Source organism: Desmodus rotundus, chromosome 1 (genome assembly GCF_022682495.2).
Source record: "Desmodus rotundus isolate HL8 chromosome 1, HLdesRot8A.1, whole genome shotgun sequence".
NCBI classification, from domain to species: domain Eukaryota; kingdom Metazoa; phylum Chordata; class Mammalia; order Chiroptera; family Phyllostomidae; genus Desmodus; species Desmodus rotundus.
The window spans coordinates 125,468,347-125,481,285 of NC_071387.1; the positions used below are offsets into that span (position 1 = coordinate 125,468,347).

The 12,939-nt window shown below is 35.9% G+C and overlaps 1 protein-coding gene across 1 annotated transcript in view; it reads left to right on the plus strand.

Moving 5' to 3' along the window:
- Positions 1 to 12,939, plus strand: part of HSD17B4 (hydroxysteroid 17-beta dehydrogenase 4) — an 82,627-nt gene that overhangs the window by 29,217 nt on the left and 40,471 nt on the right. The window contains exons 9-13 of the mRNA XM_024571702.4: positions 720 to 811; positions 3,713 to 3,737; positions 5,275 to 5,403; positions 7,815 to 7,921; positions 9,319 to 9,555. Of these exons, the coding sequence (XP_024427470.2) occupies positions 720 to 811; positions 3,713 to 3,737; positions 5,275 to 5,403; positions 7,815 to 7,921; positions 9,319 to 9,555 (590 nt within the window). The remainder of the gene's footprint in view (positions 1 to 719; positions 812 to 3,712; positions 3,738 to 5,274; positions 5,404 to 7,814; positions 7,922 to 9,318; positions 9,556 to 12,939) is intronic.

The following is a 12,939-nucleotide window of genomic DNA, read 5'->3' on the forward strand; positions in this document are numbered from 1 at the left end:
CTCATTTGAACCTTGGAACAACTTTTGGTATAGGCAGGGAAGGCATTTCACTTTCCATCTATCTTACTGAGAAGACAGATGTCCAGGGAGTTGAGTGATGTGCTCACCATCCTAAATTGCCTGCATGGCAGGGCTAGCGTTAAAATCCACACCTTTTACTCCTTGTGTAGTACCTTTCTGCTCTATTAAGTTGCTCACAGAAAGATTCAATGGGAAAATATTTCTTACACTTTGTTATTGATCGGTAATGGTTACAAGGTTCATTTCACATCATTATCTTCCTAACATTACAATTGTCGATTTTATTTTTTATTTTTAGTTTTCTAGTTTCTGGTTAAATAGCTAGGAGAATAAAATAGTTCTAGGAATGAATGGCACCTAAGTTCCTTACGTTATACATGAGTATAGCTTTGCTCACTAGTCTTTGCCTAGGCAGGTCTAACTTGTCTTCTGAATAGTATGTTACCCACCTTGGAAAGATATGTCTGATATATGTAATATTAGAAGCTGGAAAGAGCTGTATGATGAAAAAAGTTATTTGAAAAGCTTGAATGTTATACTATTTAATTATGTACATCCAATTTTGTTCTTTTTATTTAAAATGTCTCTAAATTGCCTATAATTTTATAGGTAAGAAATTTTCAAACAGTAAAACAGTTGCTTAAATATGTGTCTATTCTTGTTCATAAACTTTCTTTGGGGGATGTTGTTTATTCCAGATATTGTGGAAGCTCTGAAGCCAGATTATGTGGCACCTCTTGTCCTTTGGCTTTGCCATGAGAGTTGTGAGGAAAATGGAAGCTTGTTTGAGGTATTCTTACCCTTCCTCCTTTCTGGAAAGTATTATTTGTGTAATTGAATATTAAAAATAATTTAAAAAGTAGTATTTTTCAGTTGCTCACATTTGTAAAAATCTTCATCAGTTGATTTTTTAAGTATGGTTATGTTATAATTAAGGAATAAGTGTTGACTAAGGTTGTTTTTGAGAAAGTAACTGGAACTTCATAAATTCTCTGTCTACTTAGTTTTTTACTTATGATATTGTCACCAAATGAGAATGTGGCTGGTTTGGTGTGTTTAGTCAAATATAGAAAGTCTCATTTGGTTTGGGAAGCTCAGTAGTAAAGTGGAAGGATTTAGGGATTAGAGTGAACCAGGCCAGATTTTGAATTCTTGTTCTAGCACTTGCTAGCTTGCTGGAATTTTGTACAAATTAACTTCCCTGGGCTTTAGGGTTTTGGGGGGGTTAGTTGTGGTAACTAGAAATTATACTTTTAAACTCTTAGCATAGGACCTAGTGTATATTACATAACAATCACTCCTTAATTTTATTGTATTTTTCCCATTACCATTTATCCATCTTGTCCCCGCCCCCTCAGGCACCACACTGTTGTCCATGTCCATGAGTCCTTTTTCCTTTTTGCTTGATTCCTTAATTCTTTTTTTAAAAATATTTTATTTATTTATTGTTATAGGGGAAGGGAGGGAGGAAGAAAGGGAAAGACATCAATGTATGAAAGAAACATTGATCGGTTGCCTTTCACAGGCCCCCAGCTGGGGACCTGGCCACAACCCAGGCATGTGCCCTGATCGGGGTTCAAAACTGCAGCCTTTTGGTTTGCAGGATGACAGCCAGCCCACGGAGCCACACCCCAGTCAGGGCTCCATCCCTTAATTGTAAATTTTATATCAGTATAGCAGGAATTTAGTCTGGGTGTGATAGATGAGTAAACACAAGTTACTATTTATCTTAACTCTAAAAATAAACTCTCTTTCCTTGTTGGAAAGCTTTTGTTTGTTGTAGAAATAAAAGCCACATATACGACCATAGTCCGTGAGACCCATAGTCAAAGTTCTTTCAGGTAGATCTCTTTGTGACACTTTGTACATTTTTGATTTCTCATTTGAGTTTGATCTCTTTTTTCCTTCCTAGGGTGAACTGTTATATTTCTGCCCCCTCCCACTCCTCTATTTGATTTTCTGTGATAATAATGAACCCATTGTATGAGAAATACTATGATATCCAAAAGTATTTCTTGGTAGCAAAATAACCTGACTCAGTTTGAAGTGAATAATACATTAGCCTGATTCATTTAAATAAAAAGCTGATAAGTAAATAAAAAACTCTTTATACATGTTTAAGTAGAGAGATGTGCCTCAACTTTCTTAATCATAACCACTGAATGTGAATTGTGTAAAATTAGAGGGGGAAAGAACTTTACAACTCCAGATTTACAGACACATAAATTTACTAATGTCAAGCTCAAAATTTGGCCTGTTTTTTAAAAGTCTTATTGGGAAAATTTCTTTAAAAAACCTTTTTATCTTTTATAATTTATTATTCTGTGAACAAAAATAATACATGCTTTTTGTAGTTAACTTCAAATATCCAGGAAAGTATATAGAAGAAAAAAATAGCCAAATAAGCCCCATTGCTACTATTTAGAGTTAACTATTAATATTCTTAGGTATTCTCTCCTGGTCTTTCATTAGATGTACATTTTACACTAATAGTCTACTTCAGATAGGCATTTACACACACACACACACACACACTCAAACATACATCGTTAGGATCATGCATAGATGAAATCTTGTAGGTGGTTGTTTTACTATATTGTGAACATTTTTAGTGAGGAACATTTGCTATGCAGGATTGATAAAATATAGTAAGATATATATGTGTAATATCCTGACTTAAACCTTCAAAGTAAATTGCCACTTTATTGGAAAGGCCCTAATAGATAACTGGAATGGCAGATACAGATTCTTTGGCTCAGCTGAAGCTGTTGTGTCTGGCACCGAGGGGAGCTTGTAGTTTGGTGCTTCACTCTCAAAATATGGTAAAAGATGACTGTTATCAAAACCACTGCTGATTTATCTATTATAAAAAGTGTGGGCATATTAATAGAAAGACCTCTAAAGGGTGATTAAAAAGTCATACCCTTGACCCATATCGTAGCCACTAAGATATGTGCTGTTGATAAATTTTCTTCGGTCGTATGTATGTGGAATTCTCGTGATGAGTTCTGGCACATTGTAGTTGTGGTATTTGAAGATACAACAAATATTTTTCTTTACATCAAACATTTTCTTCTGACAGTATCTTTGAATGGCCTTTAGAAAAAAATTTATCTTTCTGTGTGGCAATTAATATATTTGTTCATTTGCTTTACCTTCATATATAAAGATGTTTCATTAAAATGACTATATATAGTTCATTAAGTCAGATCCTGGTTTTATTTTTCTTTGCTTTAAATTTTGTTATTCACTAAGTCGCGGGACATGAATTTCAAGGTTGTGATGTGCTATGCAATTTTACTATATATATTGTTTAGCTTGCATGGTTACCTCATGAAGAGTGTACTAGTATCCTTATTTTACCAAAGCAGTAGCTTGGATTAAGGGAAATCAGATAACTTGACCAAGGTCACAACAGCTAGTCAGTGGACTACGTGGTACCAAACCTTGGCCTCTGACATCAGAGTCATACTTTTTTCTGCATTGCGCTGCTTTGTATTTCTACTCTAACAACATGAACAGTGCAGGCATGAGGGCCAGTGGATTTTTGTAGAGCTGTATTATTTTTTCTGTTGTCATATAGTATCCTGATATTCTTAGTAAGATAGCTGCCTATATTTTTTTAATTTTAAAAACTTTGTTAATGATGTCACACTAGATGGTATAACTTCTTTCCCTTCTTTTTTGGTAGGTTGGAGCAGGATGGATTGGAAAGTGTAAGTCTCTCTTTCCTTATGTTATTTCCACATCTTTAAACCTGCAGATCTAATTAAAGCTGGGTAAAGAACTTGTCAAATGCCTAACTTTTGGATATAATTCAAACCTATTCTAAAAGTTGTCCTACAGACCTGTGGCATTTTCAAGAATCTGTTTTCTTTCTGTTGGTAGTTCTTACTGAGGATTTGACCATTCTTATTCAGAACTGGCCATTCCTTCAGACAGCACAGTCTGTATTGATGGTTGTCCTCCCTCCTCTCTGGCATCCAACCTGCTTGTTCTGACTGTGTCCTCAGAGATGTGAGTGCGAGGGAGGGCTAGTTCTGAAAAGGGGGGGAGAGCCCCAGCAGGCAGGTTCTTCAGTTCTCCCATTTAGCTCTTGTCTTTCTGGGAGCATGAGACATCAGGAGGAGACAATGAAGAATCACATGGACAATTCTGTGGGGCAGAAATTGCATCTGATCTGTGGAAATTATTCCCCTTCAGCCCAATAGTAAATTCATTTGGCTTCAGTTCTCTTTTACCCCAGCCCTTAAATCTTGTGAGCTCCAAATTGGATAATTGCTTTAAGGCGTTTTCAAAAAACTGAAAAATTTGTGTCCTGATTTATATTTTTAGTTGGCTAGAGGTATCAAAATTAATTGAATTATTTAAAAAGTTCCCATTACTGGAGGGTATCGTTACAATGTATTGTAGACTATCAGTGTTTTCATTTGTTCTCTGCAGTTATTAAAGTAAATTATACTGCTCAAGCATTTTTAAGTGTCTTATGACATCAGTTTAGGAAAGGAAGATCAATTGTTACAATAAAACGTATGTCTGGGACTTTATCGACAGGAACTCTAGAAGCAGTCATTTTTGTCAAGCCCAAGACAAATCTTCAGTTTAATAATCATCAAAGTCTGACCATTATGTTTAAATAGGTTACTGGTGGTTATTTATTCCTCAGTCCTTTAAAAAAGGAAACAATGTTAATTCTCCTCATGAAACTTAGGCAGCAGTAATAATGATTTTTGTGAATAGGCCCATTCTAGTTGACTTCCTGTGGAAAAGAAGGAAGAACAAAGGGAGGGAAAAGGAGACTTATTTGGGATTGTCTGATATAGTATTTGGTTATCTGGAATTTTTTATCTGTCTTTACCACTAGTCCTCAGTTTGCTATCCAACAAAACCTTGTTCTGTTATCTTGAAGTATAGTCCCCAAGTGATCTCTGGTCAGTTTTTTGACATGATAATATAATTTATCTTCTGATTCAGCATTTCATTCTGCTTTAGTAGTGTCTGGTAAAGTGAGAGAAATTTGTCCCTTCAGTTTCAAATATTTTTTTAAAACTATACATTATCTTAATGGGTTTGTTATTTTAGGAAAAATACATTTTAAGGAATGTAATAAAGCTCTTTAGAAGTTAGAATCACTTTCTGAATTTCCTTTTTCTTAAGAGTTAAAAAAATGGAAGAGGCTCTTAAGAATTTTACTTTACTTCTGTCTTCACTGAAATTATGTGCTGAGTATCTTAGTTTTGTTTCTATAACCAGTACGCTGGGAGCGGAGCCTTGGAGCGATCGTAAGACAGAGGGATCAGCCAATGACTCCTGAGGCAGTGAAGGCTAACTGGACAAAGATCTGTGGCTTTGAAAATGCCAGCAAGCCTCAGAGTATTGAAGGTAAAGGGTTCCACTCAGTCCAGTCCTGGTTGGGGGACCAGAGGCAATCTCTTCTGTTACGAAACTGCTATTTTAACTGTGGTGACTTAGACTGTTGAATCATCTAGAGTGCATTTTCTGGTCTAGTATGTATTAGAACTCTTCAAATTTAAGATGTGTATGTCACTACCACTGTCAGTTTTTTATCGTCCTATTTTTTTGGTGTGCATATGGCTGAGGGGTGGTATGAGGTAAGTTACCCAGTTGTGCTTAATGCATCTACTCCTCTTCTGATGGCTGGTTTCAGAGTCTTCCATTATTTAACCATATGCTCCTTATCTGACCAGATTTTTTCTTTTATTTCCCAAAAAGCTTATTTAAGCCTATTTTCTTTAGGCTTAGCTCTTTCTGTCTAGTGAATAGATTTTGCTGTTTTAGCACTTTGTCTTTGCTCCTGTTTCTCTCTTTCTAAAATGACCCGTCTTCCTTTTATGAGTATTGTACTTTAGAAAAACTTAAGCCCCAGATTTCAACAAAACTTCCCTACATATTCTGGGCTACATCGATCTCTCTCTTAGCTGAACTCTTCCACTTGATTGTCCAATCGTAATGGCTTTCATTTCATAATCATGTAGTTTCTTTGGAATCAGAGACTATCTTGCACGTACTTCTTCTGTATTTGGTGTTAGCATAATGCAGAACTAATAGAAAGGGTTTTTATAAATGCTTGTTACCTTGCATTATTGAGGCATCTATGATGTGCCACAGGAGTAAATAACCAATCAAAGTCACATTATTTTTTCTAGCATAATTCACATATGCACATAATATATAAAATTTAAAGGACCTTTCTGGGAAAGGTCATGAACAGAAAACTCATTTTTTCCTCTTAGTAATTTTATATTTAATGCGTGATAGGAGAATATATCCAAAAAATGACTATTTTTTCCCCTGAATGACACTTTGCCGCCTGCTGGTACATGCACTAAAATTTTATTATGCTTTTTCTCAATCAGATGATAACATCATTGTTCTGTCATTAATGGTAGCATTTTCTGTGTTCTGTATTTTGATATTTTGATATTTGAGATTAATTTAGTCTATCAATATCAGTTGCCTATCAATGAAAATGAATGAAAGGAAAAAGGAAGAAATATATTAAAGACTTTCCTCTGATGTCAAAGTTCCAATTTATTTCCTTAAAAGTATTAGACTAATATAAAGAAGAAGCTAACTAAATGAATTGTGTAATTATAAATGACAAGATATGTCTAGTATTTGAAGTACTATTGAAAATATCAGCTTTTTAATACAATTGAGACTTTGTAGAGCATGTACTTACTCCATTTCTCATTTTATAGATGATGAACTAAATCCTGGAAAAAACTAAATAACTTGTCCAAACTTTCTCAGTGTTTGAGCCAAGAGTTCACTCAGGTTGTTTCTCTCTGAGTGCAGTGCTTTCAGCCTGTGTCAAGGTGACTTTCAGTTAAACAGCCACTGCCCCCCAATCCCCCAGGGTAAGCAGTCTGAATGGGGAGGTAAGGGAAGGATTAGAAGGAAGAAGCTTCTCTACTGGTATCCCCAGGAGTGGCAGATAGCCCAGTCACCTCACATTCTGTAGTTTGGTTGTAGTTTTTCTCCGAGTTTAGAAGAAGACTCGTATCTTTAAGGTTGTTAGAAAGGTCCCAGAGCCTGGCTGGAATCACTGGTCATAAGGATGGTTTTCTCTGGAAGGACTTTTAGTACTATCTTCAGATCTACTACCTATACAGAGACCTAGGGGGTAACCTTGGCACTATTTCATCCTGGAGAAGGGAGGGTGGTGGGGAGAGAAGGGAAATTAGTTATCCCTCCACCAAACAGAAATTGCATGTGTATGGACAAGGGTCCCTCTTTACAGAGTTGTAAAATTGCTCAAAGCTCATTGCAAAGCTAACAGTCATAAGCCGGAAAGAGTATGTTGGACAATGTCTTGTTTTCCATTAAAAACACCCAGTTATCTGTGGCCTATTTCAAAGACTTTCATAATTTTTTCCTGTAATAGCCTCACATCATACATTCAGTTCATGAGTGCCAGTCAAGAGTCTGCATCGGGCTTGCTGGATGTTACAGGAATAATTATCTAGCACAGCGATTTTCAGCTGGTGTGCTGCAAGAATTTTTAAACCATGCAGTGCCTGACTATTTGTCAGGGGCGCGGACCTCTTTTCCCTTAGTTTGTCAAATAAAAAAAATGACAACATCCAACACAACAATAGCAATCCAGTGTGAATGACTCACAATTATACCTATTTTTTTATCAGATCGGCAAAAAATACATTTTTTGGTGTGCTGCAGAATTTTATAGTTTTATGGTTCCATGAAATGAAAAAGGTTGAAAATCGCTGATCTAGCACATTTTCTTGGTCACATTGTTGTTGTTGTTTTAGAGTCAACTTCCAGTATAATTGAAGTTCTAAGTAAAGTAGCTTCAGATGGAAGAGTGTCAACAAATCATACCAGCCATGCGGCGGCGTCGACAACCAAAACCGGATTTGTAAGTGGCTGTGCCTTCTCTGAAGATCTTTACTTTAATACAAAGAGATTGTTTTCCAAGCTATTGATCTGTTGTTAAATAGGAAAGATAAGTGACCCCCAACCTTTTCATAATATGTGTACAAATATTTATAGAATTTGAATGAACACAAGACTAAAAAATGTAACCTTTACTTTCTTTCCTTCAGTATAATTAGACAAGTGTCTTTTTTTTGTTTTTTGAGAATCACCACTAATGCGACTTTAGTCACTATTTTTAGTAAAGGCTAATTTATTTTAGAGCATCTTCTGAGTCATGTTTTTTAAGGGAAAGCATTGATAGAATGTGTTTTGGAAATATTTCATAATGGCTGCAAGTAAAAAGTATCCCACAGTGTCAGAAATTCTAACAGAATTGTGGTTATCTCATGGGAAGTTTGCCAATTTACCACCTTTTTATTTATCCTTCAGAAAATGTTTAGTGCATAAATAATAATAAGTAAATCATTTTAATACATTCAGTTTCGGTATTCTGTGACTCAGGACACACAGTGACACACATATAATTAACCATATAATTTTAACCCTGAGAATATGATCAGTTTATAAGAGTGATTTTACTTTAGACTTGCAGTTAGCAAACTTCTTCATTAAAGGGCCAGGTAATAAATGTTTTAGGGTTCCTGGACCACATACTGTTTCTGTCACATACTCTTGATTCTCTTTTTTTAACCACTCTTTAAATATGTGAAAACCATTTTTAATTCTCAACCATTGTTTGGTGACTCCTGCTTTAGAATGAAAGTGATTATAAATTGGACATCATTCTTTCATAACCTAATGTATGCTTCACAAAATTGCTACATATATCATCACTGAATAGAAAAATACAATATCCAGTTAGATAAAGGACAATCCTGGGAAATAACTTCAGATAAAATCTCATTTTAACTACAACCATTATGAGGCAGTCTAACTTATAAGCATTAAGCAGTGTTTTGCTCCTCTGTTTATAGTAAATTTTTATATAATAGATATTGTAATTTATAACAAATTTGTTTATTTATTTATTTGTTTTATTTTTATTTTTGAGTAGCTAGTAGTAGTTAATCCAGCATCAGAATCAGGAAGCAGGAAAGTTAAAATGAGACATGCTATCTGTTAGCAAGAAGCAAGTGATAAAAATATTACTTAGCTGTAAATGCAGTTTTTTTCATATATAATCTAATTGATTTCTATTAAAAAGTCAAATATAATGAAACAATTATAATACTCCATGAAATTCACTAAAATGATATTCTAGTCACATTTTTTTAAAAGCAAAACTAGGTATGTATGTAATGAATAGTTTTGAAACATTAAAAATTTAAAGATTTGACCAAGATGAGTAAAAAATTATTTCCTCCAATTGTCCCATAGGGTGGAGCTATTGGCCATAAATTTTCTTCATTTTCTTCTGCTTACACGGAACTGGAAGTTATTATGTATGCACTTGGAGTGGGAGCATCAATCAAAGAACCAAAGGATTTGAAATTTATTTATGAGGGAAATCCCGACTTCTCCTGTTTGCCTACCTTTGGAGTTGTTATAGCTCAGAAATCTATAATGGGTGGAGAATTAGCAGAGATTCCTGGACTTTCAATCAACTTAGCAAAGGTATATTCATAATAACTATTATTGATACATATCACATCCTATGTGTGGTTATATGATTGTGTGTATTAATAAAATAGTTTATAATGGTTGATTCAGGATAAGAAGTTAGCATATCTTTTGACTTTTCTTTTTAAGAATAAAAAAGAAGAGAATTCAAAATACAAACAAAAAGAAGAAAACAACCCTGTTTAGTCCCACAACCCTGGCATAAGGTCATTAATCCTCCCTCTGCCATCTTCTTACTGTTTCACCAAGGGTAAATAACTTCTCTAAGCTTGTTTTCTTCTCTATAAAATGGATATGATAACCCTTTCCTGATGATATCGGTGCAAGAGCAAGCCAGGGAATTAATTATCCAGTGGAAGAGTACTGGAGGCAGACAGAACAAGTGTAAAAGGCCCCGTGGCAGGTGCATATTTGGCTTGTTTTTGGAACAGCAAGGGGATCAGTATAGCTGTAGAGTGAGCAAGGGGCTCTGGTAGAAGAGGGCCTTGTAGACTTGTAAGGATTTCAGTTCATATTCTGATAAATGAGTGGGACCATCAGTAGCACTTTGAACTGAGGAGGGATATATGAGCTGCCTGTGTTCACTCACAGGCTCTTTTTTGCTACTGTGTGGAGAAGAAATTATATAGGAGCCAAGCATGGAAGCAAGGAAACCAGTTACTAGCCTCCTATATTAACTCAAGCAAAAAGCTGAATATCGGGGGAAAGAAAAAAGAGTCAAGGATAAAGGTTTTTGGACTAAAGGTTTTTGAGATGATATATACAAGGTGGGTAAAAGTAGGTTTACAGTTTTTATGGAAAATAATATAATAATAAATAATACAAGAATAAACTTTTGTGTATTCACAACTGTAAACCTACTTTTGCCCACCCTGTATGCATCTCTATATTATTTACAATAATATGCAACATATTTAATATGTACGGTAGTTACATATGACAATATTTGTAATAAAATAGATATGTCCAGTTATTTTAAGGTGGGGATAGTTAGGAATTGTTTTTGGACAGATTTGAGATGGCTGTTAAACATGCAGGTGGAGATGTAAAAGGAGGTAGTTGAATTTATGAGTCCAGGGTTTGGGGGTAAGGTCTAATTGGGGTTTGTAACCTTTAAGTGATATTTAAAGACATGAGACTAGATGAAATCACCTAAGGTGTGAGTATAAGTAGAGAAGATCTGTGTTTAGGGTTCCTGCAGTGTTTAGTGGTTGACGAGATGAGAAATTGGCAAGAGAGACTTAGAAGGAATGGCTGGTGAGGTGTGAGTTATGAGGAATATCAGGAGAGTATGGTGTTCGGGAAGCAAAGTGAGTGAGTCGTTTCAAGAAGGAAGGAGTGCACAACTAAAAGAAGGCTTTTGAGGTGGGGTTTATTTTATTTCTTGGAGTAAGGTTTAGATTATGAGCCCAGTGCTAATTGGTGAATCATAGAGCTGTGAGACACTTTCTGCAGCTGATTTATTGGAGAACCCGTTTACTGGGGTTTCCTGTAGCCCCTTGCTGCTCTGAACTTATGAGAACTTACTAGAGTATTTCATGAAGTTGGGAGGGAAGCGAGAAATGAGTGCCGAGCAGCTCGTTGTTTTAGTTACTCTCCCATGGTAGTTGCTGCGTACAGTTCTTCTGTTTGCGTAATGTAAGAGCAAACAAAGCCAATATTTCAGACTTGTCCCTCAGAGTTGAAAGGGGTTCAAAACCACAAATGGCGTTCCAAATCTGTGGCTAGGAACAATAGCTATCTTGGAGTTTGAATCCCATCTTCCCAACCTTGAGTTTCCAGGCCATACGATTCAGTGAGGCAGTCCTTCATTTGTCGTCCCGTTACTGCCAGCCTCCCACAGCTTTTTGTTCCCTTCTGGGTTCAGAGGAAGACTGGGAATTAAGCTGTCCCATGGCAGGAGAGTGTGGTCATTTGGATGTGTGGGTCAGGTTTTGTTTATCCTGTCCTTTGGTTTTCCTACATATGTGTATCCTTGCTTCAATACATTGATGTTAAGTAGCTGTGAAGTTACACAGCATCCTTAGTATCTGCTCTTTGTAGATAATTTATAAGATATTATACTAAGAAAATATTGGAATTGAAATGCTTTTATTTTGAACATAGTTATGAAGGTTTATGTTTGTGTTTTGGTTGAGTTGTGTGTATTTGGTATCCGTGGCCAATTTGTTCATTTTCTTTGTTTTTTTTATTGATTATGCTATTACAGTTTTTCCAATTTTCCTCCCTTTATCCCCCCTCCACCCTGCCTCCCAACCCTCCAGCATTCCCTCCCCCCTTAGTTCATGTCCATATATGGGTTGTACATATATGTTCTTTGAGTCTTCTGTTTCCCATACCATTTTTTATCTGCCCCTATTTTATGTCTACTAATTATACTTCTTCTTCCCTGTACCTTTCCCCCACCATTCCTCCCTCCCCCCTCCTCACTGAAACCCCTCCGTGTGATGTCCATTTCTCTGACCCTGTTCCTGTTCTGGTGGTTTGCTTAGTTTTTGTTTTCGTTGTTTTTCTTTCCTTTTAGGTTCATTTGTTGATAGTTGTGAGTTTGTTGTTATTTTAGTGTTCATATTTTTAATCTTCTTTTTCTTAGATAAGTCCCTTTAATGTTTCATATAATAATGGCTTGGTGATGATGAACTCCTTTAACTTGACCTTATCTGGGAAGCACTTTATCTGCCCTTCCATTTTAAATGATAGCTTTGCTGGATAGAGTCATTTTGGATGTAGGTCCTTGCCGTTCATGACTTTGAATACTTCTTTTTAGTCCCTTCTTGCCTGTAAGGTTTCTTTTGAGAAATCAGCTGCTAACTTTATGGGGCACTCCTTTGTAGGTAACTGTCTCCTTTCCTCTTGCTTCTTTTAGGATTCTCTCTTTGTCTTTATCTTGGGTAACTTAATGATGATGTGCCTTGGTGTGTTCCTCTTTGGGTCCAACTTCTTTGGGACTCTCGGGGCTTCCTGGACTTCCTGGAAGTCTCTTTCCTTTGCCAGATTGGGGAAGTTTTCCTTCATTATTTGTTCAAGTAACTTTTCAATTTCTTGCTGTTGTTGTTCTCCTTCTGGCACACCTATAATTTGGATATTGGAACGTTTTAAGTTGTCCCAGAGGTTCCTAAGTCTCTCTTCATTTTTTTGGATTCTTGTTTTTTCCTTTTCTTCTGGATGAATGTTTATATCTTTCTTTTGTTCCAAATCGTTGCTTTGAGTCCTGGTTTCCTTCCTGTCACTGTTGGTTCCCTGAATATTTTGCTTTATTTCACTTTGGGTATCCTTCATTTGTTTTTTCATTTTTTGACCAAGCTCAATCAGATCTGTGAGCATTTTGATTACCAGGGCTTTAAATTCTCCACCAGATAGGTTGGCAAACTCCTCATC